General features: G+C 42.8%; 1 protein-coding gene across 3 annotated transcripts in view; it reads left to right on the top strand.

Annotated features, from left to right (window-relative positions):
* Positions 1-16,783, top strand: part of LOC126194811 (mitogen-activated protein kinase 15-like) — a 196,133-nt gene that overhangs the window by 83,820 nt on the left and 95,530 nt on the right. For all 3 annotated transcript variants that reach the window (XM_049933127.1, XM_049933128.1, XM_049933126.1), the window contains one exon: positions 8,578-8,753. In XM_049933127.1, the coding sequence (XP_049789084.1) occupies positions 8,578-8,753 (176 nt within the window). The remainder of the gene's footprint in view (positions 1-8,577; positions 8,754-16,783) is intronic.

Below are 16,783 nucleotides of genomic sequence, written 5' to 3'. Positions count from 1 at the left end.
GACAGGGAATGCATAACCAGCTGCAGAAAAACAAAGTGCTAAAGCTGTGCTTATAAGCACAGTAAGTTTAGCACCCTGCATACTGCCAGTTCACTTTCTAATGATACTGTTCCTTGTATTTCACATTTTTTTGCTGTGATGTTTGTGAGTGAGGGACCTGTCTAGAGCCACATCAAGGTACATTGGATGGTCTGTGTGCTCAAGTTCAAACCCATTCCAGTTAATGTCCAGCTTTCTATTTGCTAGGCATGTGAGCAGTCGTAAAGCACCAACTTTCGTTTTAGTGGGATTGAGAGAGTTGTCACCATAATATGTTGACATATCTTCTAGGGTATTCTCCAACTTCACATCTACTTCCGCAAACATTTTTTCCTTATGCTGTGATACCCAAATCATCAGCATAGAGAAATGTCTCATATCTTTAGGTATTGGCTGATCATTCGTATATATGTTGAACACGATGGGGATTAGAACACTTCCCTGAGCGAGGCCATTTTTCTGCTTCTCCAATGAAATTTTTCCCTTCAGTGGTGATGTAGAATTGTCAATTTTTACTGCTTGATGGTTCCTAATAATATCATAGATTTTAAGTAATAGTTATTGGTGGTTTATTGCATCTAAGTGACACTTAAATCAACGAGAGCAAAGCCAGTTATTAATTTATTTTCATATCCCTCCTCTGTATGCTCCATGAATGCCAAGATCTGGCCAGTACAAGATTTACTTGGCCTGAAGCTAGCTTGCTGCAGGAATAACTTTGAATCACTAATGTTATTGATTTGATTAAGGGTCACCCTTTCATACATTATTTGATATTGCTTATTATGCTTCCTCTGTGGTAGGAATTTCGCAGACCATTTATTTGTCTATTGTGTCTGCCATGAATGCCTTGATTGGAATATCCTGTTTACTATGAGTCTCTAGATTATAATTCACTAGGTACCTTGGTGGGAAGCCAATATTTTGACATGTTTTCAGCATGACTAGAGTAACTGTATAATCATTATCAATTTGTAAGAAAACTCGATGCTGCCGATAGCATTATTTCAGTCTCACAGAGTCTACTGGAACTTCAATAATACTGGATTTATACAAGGTTAACATCTATTGCAAATATATGAACTCTGTCCCTGACTGTGCTAGCTCACTGTTGCATACACTTGGTAAGTGGCCATACTCCTTACAACCCAAGTTGATGCTGTATTCTTTGATTTCCAGAAGGCATTCAGTACTATTCTGAAGTGTCACTTAATAAGGAAAATAGGAGCAGAACAACAGACCAACTTGTAATTGGGTGGAAGAATTTATAGCAAACAGAACACTGCATGTCATTCTTAAAATTAGAGAAGTCTTCAGAGGTAAAAGTAACTTCGGGCATACCCCAAGGGAGTGTTATGGAATTAGCACTTTCTCAATGTATATAAATGACCTAGCAGGTAGCTTCAGAAGCTCCATGAGGCTGTTTGCAGATGATTTTGTTGTATACAAAGAAGTTGGAAGACAAGAAAATTGTAGTAAAATGCAGGAAGACCTGCAGAGGATCAACACTTGGTGCAGGGATTGACAGTGGACCCATGCCATAAACATAGTGTGCATAAATACACTCCTGGAAATTGAAATAAGAACACCGTGAATTCATTGTCCCAGGAAGGGGAAACTTTATTGACACATTCCTGGGGTCAGATACATCACATGATCACACTGACAGAACCACAGGCACATAGACACAGGCAACAGAGCATGCACAATGTCGGCACTAGTACAGTGTATATCCACCTTTCGCAGCAATGCAGGTTGCTATTCTCCCATGGAGACGATCGTAGAGATGCTGGATGTAGTCCTGTGGAACGGCTTGCCATGCCATTTCCACCTGGCGCCTCAGTCGGACCAGCGTTCGTGCTGGACGTGCAGACCATGTGAGACGACGCTTCATCCAGTCCCAAACATGCTCAATGGGGGACAGATCCGGAGATCTTGCTGGCCAGGGTAGTTGACTTACACCTTCTAGAGCACGTTGGGTGGCACGGGATACATGCGGACGTGCATTGTCCTGTTGGAACAGCAAGTTCCCTTGCCGGTCTAGGAATGGTAGAACGATGAGTTCGATGACGGTTTGGATGTACCGTGCACTATTCAGTGTCCCCTCGACGATCACCAGTGGTGTACGGCCAGTGTAGGAGATCGCTCCCCACACCATGATGCCGGGTGTTGGCCCTGTGTGCCTCGGTCGTATGCAGTCCTGATTGTGGCGCTCACCTGCACGGCGCCAAACACGCATACGACCATCATTGGCACCAAGGCAGAAGCGACTCTCATCGCTGAAGACGACACGTCTCCATTCGTCCCTCCATTCACGCCTGTCGCGACACCACTGGAGGCGGGCTGCACGATGTTGGGGCGTGAGCGGAAGACGGCCTAACGGTGTGCGGGACCGTAGCCCAGCTTCATGGAGACGGTTGCGAATGGTCCTCGCCGATACCCCAGGAGCAACAGTGTCCCTAATTTGCTGGGAAGTGGCGGTGCGGTCCCCTACGGCACTGCGTAGGATCCTACGGTCTTGGCGTGCATCCGTGCGTCGCTGCGGTCCGGTCCCAGGTCGACGGGCACGTGCACCTTCCGCCGAGCACTGGCGACAACATCGATGTACTGTGGAGACCTCACGCCCCACGTGTTGAGCAATTCGGCGGTACGTCCACCCGGCCTCCCGCATGCCCACTATACGCCCTCGCTCAAAGTCCGTCAACTGCACATACGGTTCACGTCCACGCTGTCGCGGCATGCTACCAGTGTTAAAGACTGCGATGGAGCTCCGTATGCCACGGCAAACTGGCTGACACTGACGGCGGTGGTGCACAAATGCTGCGCAGCTAGCGCCATTCGACGGCCAACACCACGGTTCCTGGTGTGTCCGCTGTGCCGTGCGTGTGATCATTGCTTGTACAGCCCTCTCGCAGTGTCCGGAGCAAGTATGGTGGGTCTGACACACCGGTGTCAATGTGTTCTTTTTTCCATTTCCAGGAGTGTAGGTTGAAACCTATTATCTGAACACATGATGGCAGGGCAATAACTGGAAGCAGTCACAAATATTACATATCTCTGAGTATGCATATGAAGTATTTAAAGTGGAGTGACCACACAAAACTAATCACAGGAAAGGCAGATGCCAGAATAAGATTTATTGGAAGAATCCGCAGGCATTGTAGTTCACCTACAAAGGAGGTAGCTTACAAAACCCATGTAGGACCAATACATGAATATTGCTCATCAGCCTGGGACCCGTAACAGCTAGGATTGATAGAGGAAATAGAGAATATTAAAAGAAAGGCAGTGCATTTCATCCATGTTACCGAGTGCTAAAGCATCATGGAGATGCTCATCCAACTCTAATGAGGGATGCTGGAAGAGATGCACTGTGAATGACAACATGGTGTATTATTAGGATTCTGAGAGCACATGTACCTAGATGAGTCAAACAATATTTTACATTCTCCTACAAGTCTCAAAGAAAGACAATGAAGGTAAAATCAGAGATTTGAGCTCTCGAGGAAGCTGACCAACAACTGTTCTTTCTGCACAGCATTTGTGACTGGAGCAGGAAAGGGGAGAAGGGACAATAGTACACAAAGTATCATCTGTCATGCTGTAAAAGGTGGTTTGATGAGTATAGATGTAGATGTAAAAACATTGAGGAAGTTTGAGTTATACCACTCATGAGTGTGAAAATACTGACAAGGATATAAGTTTGACTTGAGGCCCTGAGAAGTGTGTTAATGATTGCCTGTGCTTTTTTAATAGAAGTGTTTGACCATGGTGCAGAGGCAGTGACAGGTTGGTCAATGTGTATCTGAAGCTGGTGGGACTGGGCCTGTAGTATTTCTTACTCCAGATATATTTGACAATCTGCATGTTAGACAGGCTCTAAACAGTGCACAATCTATGTGACCACTTCTAAAGCTGCACCTGAAAATTTTAAAACTCTGTAACCTTATTTCTTCTTCCAGTCAATTTGTTTGATACATGATGTCTGGAAAGGTTCTTTTCTTGGCTCTTTCCTGTTATAACATAACGACACCAACACACTGTTACATCAAGTATTCTATGATTACAATATCAGTGATTTGCAATTCAAATCAATCAACTCATAAAAATATTTGGGTGTAAAAACAATTTGTTGGGGGTTTGAAGTAAAATGATCACATAGGCACAGTTGTAAATAAGGCAGATAATAGGCTTCAACAAAAAAATCAGTTTTTGAAAATATAATATAATTGGATAGATAAAACGTCTACTCACCAAGCAGTGGCAGAAGAACACGCATATACACTCCTGGAAATTGAAATAAGAACACCGTGAATTCATTGTCCCAGGAAGGGGAAACTTTATTGACACATTCCTGGGGTCAGATACATCACATGATCACACTGACAGAACCACAGGCACATAGACACAGGCAACAGAGCATGCACAATGTCGGCACTAGTACAGTGTATATCCACCTTTCGCAGCAATGCAGGTTGCTATTCTCCCATGGAGACGATCGTAGAGATGCTGGATGTAGTCCTGTGGAACGGCTTGCCATGCCATTTCCACCTGGCGCCTCAGTCGGACCAGCGTTCGTGCTGGACGTGCAGACCGTGTGAGACGACGCTTCATCCAGTCCCAAACATGCTCAATGGGGGACAGATCCGGAGATCTTGCTGGCCAGGGTAGTTGACTTACACCTTCTAGAGCACGTTGGGTGGCACGGGATACATGCGGACGTGCATTGTCCTGTTGGAACAGCAAGTTCCCTTGCCGGTCTAGGAATGGTAGAACGATGAGTTCGATGACGGTTTGGATGTACCGTGCACTATTCAGTGTCCCCTCGACGATCACCAGTGGTGTACGGCCAGTGTAGGAGATCGCTCCCCACACCATGATGCCGGGTGTTGGCCCTGTGTGCCTCGGTCGTATGCAGTCCTGATTGTGGCGCTCACCTGCACGGCGCCAAACACGCATACGACCATCATTGGCACCAAGGCAGAAGCGACTCTCATCGCTGAAGACGACACGTCTCCATTCGTCCCTCCATTCACGCCTGTCGCGACACCACTGGAGGCGGGCTGCACGATGTTGGGGCGTGAGCGGAAGACGGCCTAACGGTGTGCGGGACCGTAGCCCAGCTTCATGGAGACGGTTGCGAATGGTCCTCGCCGATACCCCAGGAGCAACAGTGTCCCTAATTTGCTGGGAAGTGGCGGTGCAGTCCCCTACGGCACTGCGTAGGATCCTACGGTCTTGGCGTGCATCCGTGCGTCGCTGCGGTCCGGTCCCAGGTCGACGGGCACGTGCACCTTCCGCCGAGCACTGGCGACAACATCGATGTACTGTGGAGACCTCACGCCCCACGTGTTGAGCAATTCGGCGGTACGTCCACCCGGCCTCCCGCATGCCCACTATACGCCCTCGCTCAAAGTCCGTCAACTGCACATACGGTTCACGTCCACGCTGTCGCGGCATGCTACCAGTGTTAAAGACTGCGATGGAGCTCCGTATGCCACGGCAAACTGGCTGACACTGACGGCGGTGGTGCACAAATGCTGCGCAGCTAGCGCCATTCGACGGCCAACACCGCGGTTCCTGGTGTGTCCGCTGTGCCGTGCGTGTGATCATTGCTTGTACAGCCCTCTCGCAGTGTCCGGAGCAAGTATGGTGGGTCTGACACACCGGTGTCAATGTGTTCTTTTTTCCATTTCCAGGAGTGTAGAATGTATTGTAGTTTGCAAGTGTTTGGAGCTAGTGGTTCCTTCTTCTGGCAGAAGAGTTGAAGGGGAAGAAAGCAAGCTGAAGGAAAAGGACTGGTGAGGTATATCAAAATAAATGTGGAAGATAGGGCAATGTGCAAGACAGTGATTACTGCTAAAACAATTTGCATGAGTTAATAGAGCAACAAGCTAACTGCACTGCATGTGGGAGGGAGATGGTGGAAAACAGATAGGGCAGAAAATGAAAGATGTAGAAAACTAAAAGGAAGTGAAGGAAGGAATATTTGTTGTGAAGAAATGCTCAGACTGAAGAAACTAATTTGAATAAGGCCAGATGGGTGGAGAGAACCAATACATCTTGTAGCACTTGTTCCCACCTGTAGAGTTCTGAGAAACTGGCGTCTTTGGGAGAATCCAGTTAGCACATGTGGTGAAACAGGCACCATGGTCACGACTTTCATGTTGTCGAGCATGCTGTGCAACATGATATTGTGCATTGCTAGTGTACATGCTCTGTCTATGTCCATTCATTGTAATGATAACTTGGTGGTAACCATGTAGATGAAAAAGGGTGAACAGTGTTTACGTAATAGTTGGTATATTGCATGTGTCATTTCACAGGTGGTAATCATTTTGATAGTATTTGTTTTGCTAGTTACAGTGCTGATATAGATGGTGGTAGAAGGGTGCACAGGGTAAGTCTTGCAGGAGGGATGGTTAAGGGGTAAGAGCGATAGTGTAGGGAGACAGATGTTATAAAGTTGATTAGGGTGCCAGGAAGTCATAGGTTTGGAATCAGGTGGGTGCTGACTGAGAAACTGTTCAGCATCAGACCAACCATGTGCATCGAGGGTGTTGGTATAGAGAGAGGTGGTATCAGTGGCGACAAGCAAGGCATGTCGTAGGAGTGGGATGGGCACAGATTTCAATGATCTAGGAAATAGTTGGTGTCTTTAATAAAGGAGGGAGATGTTTGATCAACTAAGACAGCTGTGTGTTCAGTGGGTGCTTTGAAGCCAGCAACTGTTGCATGACCAGGTTAGTTGCGTTTGTGGATCTTAGGAAGAAGGTAAAAGATGGGGTAAAAAGCTCAATGGATAGAGGTGTTAGGCTTTGTGAGGTGCCTGATGTTATAAGGAGGGACTGCATATCAGTTTGAATCATAGGGGTGTGATCTTCATGGCAGATAATAGACTTTGATTCATTAGGAGGATACTAGGAAAATACAGCCAGTCTACAAAACAAACTGCTTACAAATCACTTGTGCATACCATCTTAGAACATTGCCCAAGTGTGTGGGACTCATACCAAATGAGACCAATGGTGGACATGGAACATATTCAAAGAAAGGTGGCATGTAATGTAACAGATGCTAATTAATCAAAGGGAAGTTTGCTTACACAATTTCAAGAACCAGTATTAAGGGAAGAATGTAGAGGCATTCTTCAGGCCCCTGTGTATTGCTCCCATAGTGATTGTGAAGACAAGATTAGATTAATAACAGCATGCATTAAGGCACTTAAGCAGTCATTCTTCCCACACTCTGTATGAATGTGAACTGTGAAGAAACACTGACATGCGGAATCATGTAAAAGTACCTTCTGTCGTGCACTTTGCAGTGATTTGCAGAAGATATACATAAATTAAATTTGCAGCATAACAGTGACAAATCAGAATATGAAAACAATGCATGACACCTAGTGGGTAATTGTACTTTGATGTAATCATCAGAATTGCAGACTTTAAAAAAAAAGGGTGTTCAACCAATAGCTGAATGAAGTAAAATATGTGCTGCCTGAATGCTATTTTATGTTCATGTCCTGAGTGGTATGTAATGCTGAACTTCAGTTTTCTTGCTTGTTCAGTGCTTAATGTAAGTACTGGAACCTTATGAATCTTGGCTCAACATAATCATTTGACATAGTGTAATGAAAAATATTGTGAACAATAGAGATTCCAGGTTGTAACATTAACAATGTAAGGAAAAGACAGTTTGCTACTTACTGTAAAGGTGACATGTTAAGTTGCAGATAGGCACATTTAAAAGACACTTACACATTAACTTTGAGCCACAGCCTTTGTTAGAAAAAGAAATATGCTCACATGACCACTGTCTCTGCAAGCTTAAACCAGAATGCAACTGTCATGTGAAATGGAAGCAGCAATCTGGAAGTGGCAAGGAAGGGGAAAGAATAGCAGTGTATGGTTGGGGGGAGAGAAGAATGCTGTCTGGCAAAGTATGCAGGCATCAGAAAGCCAACAGATGCAGTGTCAGGAGGCTATGAGGCAGGAAGGTGTGGAGGAGGGAAACAGAGCAAAAAAGAGGAGCCCCACAGCCTCCCGAGGCTGCACCTGTTGGCCGTCTAGCCTGTGCATACTTAGCCAGTCAGCGCTCTTCACCTTCTTCTCCCCCCACCCCCACCCCTCCCCCCTCTCCCCTCTGCTATTCCTTCCCCTTACTTTCCTCCTTCAGATTGCTGGTTCCATTGTTGCATTCTGATACAAGCTGCTGGAGATGGTGGTAATTTGTGCATGAGGTGTGCTTCGTTGTGTGAATGAATAGTGTGTGTTTCTCTTTCTTTTTCTGACAAAGGCTTGGGCCAGAAGCTAATGTGTTAGTGTCATTTAATTGTGTCTGTTTGATACTTAACATATCATATTTATGATAAATAGCAATTACGTTTTCCTTACATAACTGAAAAATCTTGTGATATTTAAAAGAAAGAAGTTGCATTGCAAAGAATGTAAAAACAATTACATAATTTTTTTTTAAAAAGACCATTTACTATAGATTTCTGTTTCATCATTTATGCACATATGTGTTTCTTTTCAGCCATCTAATATTCTTTTGGACTCTGAGTGTCACTGCAAAGTGGCTGATTTTGGTCTGGCAAGGTCACTGTCGCAGCTGGATGATGGTTCTGGAGAAGGATTGAGTGATCCACCTTTAACTGACTATGTTGCTACCCGCTGGTACAGAGCACCAGAAATACTGGTGGCAAGCAAAAGGTAAGTAAGCATTATTTATACTCACTTAATTGTAGACCTGCTGCTGATGTTCTATATTACTGCTAGTAAAAGAAGACATTTGAGGACTGTGCTTTCTCTTATGTTTTACATGTGGCTGTTAGCTGATTTCCACACAAAGCAATAACTACAGATTTCCAAATTTTTTATTGAAGGCTATAAACAGTCTTTTGTAAACATGCTGAAAATTCTTGTTATACAAAGAATAAATGAACATTTCCGTCTTTTTAATAAAGCCTGTACATGTACACACCATTAGAGAAACTGCAATTTGAAAAAAACATTGATAATATGTACTTCACGAAACAGCAGCAGTTACTATGATTTAAACATTACTCCTCCCCCAGTGTGCTGTACAGTATTTGTTATTACATGAGCGAGTACGATTAGTCATAAAAATGTGAACAGGGATAGACACCCCACAAAAGAAATTACACGTACATATTAAAAAAAAACTGTTTCTGAAAGAGATGTTGCATTAATTAAAGACACTGACTTAATCAGAAGGTGTAGGACTGAAATCCACATCTGGTGATTCTAATTTAGGTTGTCAGTATTTTTTGTAATCATTCAGAGATGACATCTTCAAGAGACCGCTGGTTAATTTCCTGTCACTACATTAGCCAAGTTGAGATTGTGCTCCATCCTTAATGATTTCAGTCTACGGTGTCAGGGGCTAGAATAGACCCGTGGTAACTCCTGCCTGTTGAAAGAGGCACTAAAATGAGTCCTGTACCTAGATACCTAGTCAGGTGATGATGACTCATCTAGTATGAAGGCAACCATCAGTATTAGCTCACATTGCAACCTGTCCCTCAACCTTTCTGGTGTAATTACTTGTGGTCCCTTGTCTCCTTTTAGGGTTTGACCTTCATTTTTCCAGACCTCCACTTTTCCAGATCTCATAGAAGTGCAGGCCATTTGGGGAAGAACACCTTATGTGGTACATAAACTATTGAGTCTCCACTGCAATCCCATGCACCTACTATTAGAGTGGATTTATGTTCACACCACAAATCTAGAACAGTTGCCAATCCATCATGGGCAGGTCATCATGGACCTTCATGGTTGTAGCCCCCTGACAAAAAAGGGATTGCACTGCTAATGCCTGAGCTGCAAATGCCCCATGTATGTCAAGAAGTAGGTGCCTGTCCAGTCTGAGCACTGGGGCTCAGGCAACAGCTTCTTTGCCAGCTGGCCTTTGCTGTGGCAGGTTGGCACACAAGGGGCAGCCTCTGACTGGAGTGGATAGCATCATGGTGGCTGACTCATGTTGAAATGGATCAAAGTTACCCATAGTGCTGGCCTTGCTAGCACTGCTGTATCAGCAAATAGAAAACAAGATTTCTGTGCAGAGACTTACAAACTTATGTCATTTTCATCTTGAGCCACACTATGGAATGAGACTCAGGCAAGAAAAAATGGGGACAGACAGCCCAGTTCTAAGTATGCTCCAGAACCAATAAAGAATGTGTTACAACAGTGAAGCCACAGTTTTTTGTTGGAAATATTTGAGAGTAAGTTTGAAGAAGTTGGTGCAATAGAGAAAATGGGAAATGGATCTCTGTTGATCAAAACTTGAAATGATAACCAGTCCCAGTCACTTCATAACTGTGACAAGCTTGGGGGTATACCAGTTACCATCTCTCCTCATAACAACCTCAACTGGAATCTAGGTATTATCTTCCATTAGGACTTAAAGTTACAAAGAACTGCTAGCTAACCTATCATGGCATGAAGTACATTTTGTTTGTCATATTAAGAGAGGTCGTAAGAATGGTAGAGTGGACACTGTAGCTTTCATCACAGCCTTTGGTCGAAATGTTTGGCGTGTGGAAGGACAAAGGATGAGGGTAGACCTACTGAAAACCTCCCTAAATGTGTAAACTGCCTAGGACACAAACCCCCTCATTCACTGACATGTCCAGTTTTGAGAGGTGGAAGAAAATTCAGGAACATAAAACACTGACTGCGTATCACATCAAAATACCAAATAAAAGTTTGGATAACTCCAGCCTGTAACCTGATATCAAACTTTTGAAACACTGTGACAATATTTCACACCTAGCCTGACAATGGTGGCCCCAGACATCAATTCTTAGTCCTAGGCACAAGTCATAGCTTTTTTTTCAGTTGAGGGAGAGAATATCAGCTCATTTGAACCCCAAAACCACAGCACTCATGGTAACCATCCCAAACGCACAGCTAGAGATACTTTAGCATCTGATGATGATCCTGATTCCTCATCTAGTCAGAGTATCGATATAGAGGACAGGCCCACAATAATTAGGCTTCATATTCTGGCTGCAGCTTGCTCCCATGAGGGGCGCCACTGTAGCTACAGACATATCATGTTGGGTGGGTCATTGCCTTGAGTGTGCCAGTAAATCCCACAGCCCATCAGTTGCCAGTCAGTCTTGCTAGTTCATTGAAGCCTTAGAGACACACCATTGAGTACCAGAATGGTTTGGACTGCTCCTTGGACTGTTTGTGTAAACTTGTGATGAGTTTTGTTACACTCTGGACTTTCTGTTTGTGTAGCTGCTCACTTTGTGAACTCCACAGTTATCAATCTCAAGAAACACAAGCCAAGTTGCTCCCTTCCCAGAAAGAACAGACCAGCAGTCTAACACCAACCAGTGGTTGAAATGGCTACAGGCTGTGAGTCATATAAAAGAGGATCATCTTTCACCCCATACACTCAACACAGAAAACTCCTTACTGAAGCTTTGTTACAGGCACAAAAAGGAAAAATTGAAATGCTACCAGATTTTGCTGTTCTGATCGATCTGTCCCCGTTTCCCCAAGGCTCGAGTCTGTGAATACTGACTAGGCCCACACATTCAGTGTGAGCATGAATCAACAGCATAGTAATTTGTACTCCCGTTTCCCCTTCACCGCTATCCCAGATCTCAGTATGATGTTCTTTCAGTGCAATTTGGCCACCAGCCCAAACTCCATAAACTTGTTGCTACTTTCTCTGCAGTTGGTGTGGCATTTCAGGAACTTAGTTCTCAGAAACCCAACACCCTAATGTTAAAAATTACAAATCCTACTGAAAAGTTTACAAAGCTGGCCGGGGTGGCCGAGCGGTTCTAGGCGCTATAGTCTGGAGCTGCGCGACCGTTGCCGGCCGAAGTGGCCGTGCGGTTAAAGGCGCTGCAGTCTGGAACCGCAAGACCGCTACGGTCGCAGGTTCGAATCCTGCCTCGGGCATGGATGTTTGTGATGTCATTAGGTTAGTTAGGTTTAACTAGTTCTAAGTTCTAGGGGACTAATGACCTCAGCAGTTGAGTCCCATAGTGCTCAGAGCCATTTTTTTGCGCGACCGCTATGGACGCAGGTTTGAATCCTGCCTCAGGCATGGATGTGTGTGATGTCCTTAGGTTAGTTAGGTTTAAGTAGTTCTAATTTCTAGGGGACTGATGACCTCAGAAGTTAAGTCCCATTTGAACCATTTTTGAAAAGTTCACATTAATACCACAGACTCATCTGGAGGAGTCTGCATGCACATGTTGTTTTGCTTTGATATGTGCTTACACAAAAAGAACAGGTTCTCAGGTAGAAAATTAATAATACACACTTGATTAGCAATGACATAAACAGAGACACTTCTTGAAAGTCTCCTTGGGTTTGCTGTCAGATCCTAAAATCTACTTGATTCAGTATTGCAGCACTCCAACTGTTCACCATCTTCAGGAGAAAGCTGCTGCTACTGCTGAGTCCTGCTGAAAACTGATACCAAGGCAGCAGATTGCCATCCTATACAGATGTCTGTATTATACATAGTGCATGTGCCACCCATCACAGTTGCTGCCCTCCAAGAGCGGGCAGGTGGCGCCAACCTTAGTAGAACACTGGCAGCAACAATATATCACACTCGAAGACTATTTTTACACTTGGACTAGATACATAGAAGAACATTCTGTTTTGATGCGGGCTGGTGCAGGGTTCAAAGGTCTGCTAAAAGAAAAGCCATTGTCTCTATTAATGAAGTTATCTACCAAACTAATTACAATGGCCTCTTTATAAACACTATCCCAAAAATTGGAAGTGTTGGCAACTATCATTGTCTTATCAGATTTCATTCTGCGTCCCTTGTTTAAGCAATGTTCTGCCACAGCCGATTTTTCCAGCTGTTGCAGCCTCATATGATGCCAATATTCCATGCACCTGTTCTGAACTGTGTGAATTGAGTGACTGATGTAAACCTTCCTATGTTGACACAGAATTTTATATATGCCAGGCTTCCTAAGGTACAAATCATATTTTACAGAGCCAAGTAGTGTCCTAATCTTGAAAGGTGGATGGAAAACATACTTAGTGTTAAAACTACTTAAAATTCTTTCAGTCTTAAATGATATGTCCCCAGCATTGGGGATAAAGGTAGCAGATCTGTGCTCCTCTTTGTGCACTTCCAGGGATGGTCCAAACTCCATAGCTCAACAAATCTGCTTCTCAGAGTATCCATTTTCCTGAAAAACTGCCATCAAATGTACAAATTTATGGGTTAAACTCTCCATGTCAGAAATGGCATACCGTATTTACTCGAATCTAAGCCACACTTTTTTTCCAGTTTTTGTAATCCAAAAAATTGTCTGCAGCTTAGAATCGAGTGCAAAGCAAGCGGAAGTTCTGAAAAATGTTGGTACATGCTGCCACAACTAACTTCTGCCATTGAATATATGTACATTATGTAGCGCTACACAGGCGTGCTTTGTAGGCACAAAGATAAATACTGGCGCCAAAACCTCTGTGTCAGTAAATAAATTTTTAAAAAAAGGTGGAAGACGAGCTTTTTTTCTCCACCCCGAGTTTAGACCACTGCATTTTCATACATTATCCAACAAAGTAAATACAAATTCCGTATTGTTCATCTTCGAATGTAGCAGAATTTCAATGTACTACAAAAATCCGACTGGCAAGACTGTTTGGGATGTTTGTCAATATGGCCAACTCTATGTTCTGAATTTTTTCCTACCTGTGAGAAGAGATAGTTGCTAATAGGAACCTGATGAAATGTGAATCACATGCAGTATTCTCTTCACCATAAGAATAATATGAATATAAACATTTTGCCATGTATTCTTTCGTGTTTGCTGCTATCTCATTTAAATCCTGTCTGCCTAATAAACTACGAAACTAGAGTGAGACAACAGCAAACGCGGAAGAATATACGTATTGTGCCATGTTTATATTCGTATTATTCTTATGCCTAGTAGTGATACAGTCAGAAATGAAGCATGGAAACTGACTAGATTTTTAAATCTAAAATGACTCTAATTTCTGTGCAGAATTTTATGTACTAAAGAAGCGGCCGCAAAGATTTTCAAATGGAGAAAAATTTTCGCCTAACTCTCGTTCAGAACATGTTCTATCATACGCAGTCTATTATTTGGTACTTGTTGATCATTATCAAAGAAAGCAGCAGTGTAAGTAACAACAAATAGCAGTCTCTTGCCATTGTTTCACTCTTTTTAAAAGCGGCGGCAGCGCGCACAAAAGCAAGCCATACCGCGAGCGGCGACAGCGCGCACAAAAGCAAGCCATACCGCGAGCGGCGACAGGCTGTAAACACGCACTATCAGAATGCGACAAACAATGCACGACACGTACAGTAATGCATTTTCAGCTTAGAGTGACGTAAACACCTATAACAAAGAAAACAGCAATCGATTCAAACCAGATGAAGCACGTGAAAGAGGAAGGGTAGCCGTATAAATACGGACGGAGCACCTGACGCATAGCAATGGCTACCTGGTAAAGCTTAACTGCTAAGCTTACGACTCGAACCAAACTACTGTAGCTGTATTGTCATTCATTCGACCTATATTGTGTCTCATATTACAGTGGACCAACTTTGTTTTGATTTGGATGTGCGGCTTAAAACTTTTCTCTCCTTTGGAATTTCGAGTCTCACCCAGGTGCGGCTTAGATTTGGGAAAAATTTTTTTCTTTGATTTCGAGTCTCATTTTTCGGGTGCAGCTTAGATTCGAGTGCGGCTTAGATTCGAGCAAATACGGTAAACTGACTATCAGCACGTGCTGCACTACTCTACTGCCCATCTAGGTGAATCAATTATATGAATGTCTGAAAGAACGGACACTATGCATTCGTATAATTGATTCACCTAGATGGGCAATGGATCCACATTCTTCAGTGCAGATGCGCAAACATGTATGACCTCCTTAGCTAACAAAGGTACTAATGTAAGTATGACAAATGGAGAAAATGTAGAAAATCTCAAATGAACTAAAGGAGTCATTAAAGAGAAACTCAGAGTTTTAAGTAAATGATAATAGGATGATGAGAGGATATTCTGAATGAAGCAAAACAATTGAGAAATGTCTGTGAGTGGACGTGAGAAGATAAATGACAATAGAGTGTGAAAAAATGGAAAACAGCGACACATGGACTTTTAAAGTGAAAAACCTGGAACAGACATGAGCCAGAGAAATAACTGTGACAATAATGAAAATAAAATGAGAGTGGGCATAATATACATTCAGGAGAATTGACAGTGGATCAACCAAGGATGAATTATGTGCAAGCCATCAGAACTCTTGCAGGCAAATGTTTGAACAATTAGGCACACTAACAGCAGCTTGCCAAAACATTTGTTGCCTTATGAAATTCTGTCATTAACAAACAATGAAAATCTGAAAACAGTTCCTCAGTCTTTAAGTGCCAGATGAGTTTGTCTCTCTCTCTCTCTCTCTCTCCCCCTCCCTCCCTCCATTCACAACATCTAAATCAAATCAAATAATGACAGAGTAGTTTGTGGACATTTGGAACCCTTGAGCATATTGCATTTTATTGTCAGGATTTTGAAATGTACAGAATTGAATGCGTACTAAAGTTCTCCAGGTGTTTGCTAGGTTAGCTAGTGACCCAGTTTTGTAATAACATGTCAATAGCAATGCAGGCTCTGTCTCAAGACACTTGTGTTCTGAAATTTTTCTGGTGTAGCATATCAAACTAAATAGTCAGTCAGAAGTGTCAATTATTGGTATGAATGTGAGAGCATTAGTGCCTCTGAATTAGAGCATGCAAGTGATAAGTGTACTGATGTGTGTCATGCGCATCACATAGTCTGAGTGTGTTTTCTCCTGCAACAGTGCTTGTGGCTCTCCTGTCCTCCCTTTCTCATCATCTATCTAAACTAATCTATCGCCTTCATCGTCGTCATTGTCACCAAATTCTAATGCACGTATGTCCTTACAAAGATTGATTTAACGTTTATCAGAGGTTAATTACACACATTGTTAATGTAAATGTAATGATAAATGTAGTTCACATAGTTTATAACTTATTATTATTATTATTATTATTATTATTATTATTATTATCTTCTTCATCATCATCATCATTATGTGTTCTACCAAGAGGTAGGTCTTCACATGGCTGTTCTTTTTGCCCTTCTGTATTCCGCTACTCTCTTCATTTCCTTGTAGCTTCCAGATCCTTCAGTTTATTTGTTTATTCATTCAACAAAAAAGCGTTTCCAGATACAGGGACACAGAACAAACACAAAACAAAACAGTATCACAACACAGTAAGAATACAGTATTATTTCAGTAGATACATAAATTTTAGCTTTATCTACAAAAGAGCTTGCACTACTTGCAGTAGCTGCACTATCTTGCTTCAAGTCACTTGCATCTCAAATGTTCTAAAAATTCTGTTGCTGAATAAAAACAGTGATCAAATAAGAATGCCCTTAGGGTTTTATAAAAGAGTGTGAATGATGATATGATTTTTACCTAATGTGGAAGGCTATTGTAAATTTGTATACCACTGTTTATTGTGGAACTTTGTAGGCTTATGTCCTTACTGACTGGACATGAACATCTTTTAAACTCTTTTTAACATACATACGGTTTCCTAGTATGTACGCAAAATCTTTAAGTGGGCTTAAGGCTTTCTTCAGTCACTTGTTGACCAGTGTGGTTTGACAGTAGAAGATAGCAAAAGGAAGACCAAAGTTTTATAACTCCACATTTAAAAAATC

The sequence above is a fragment of the Schistocerca nitens genome, chromosome 7, assembly GCF_023898315.1.
Source record: "Schistocerca nitens isolate TAMUIC-IGC-003100 chromosome 7, iqSchNite1.1, whole genome shotgun sequence".
In the NCBI taxonomy this organism is placed as follows: Eukaryota; Metazoa; Arthropoda; class Insecta; order Orthoptera; family Acrididae; genus Schistocerca; species Schistocerca nitens.
The sequence above is the reverse complement of the archived record's forward strand: the minus strand, read 5'-3'. Positions and strand labels throughout refer to the sequence as shown.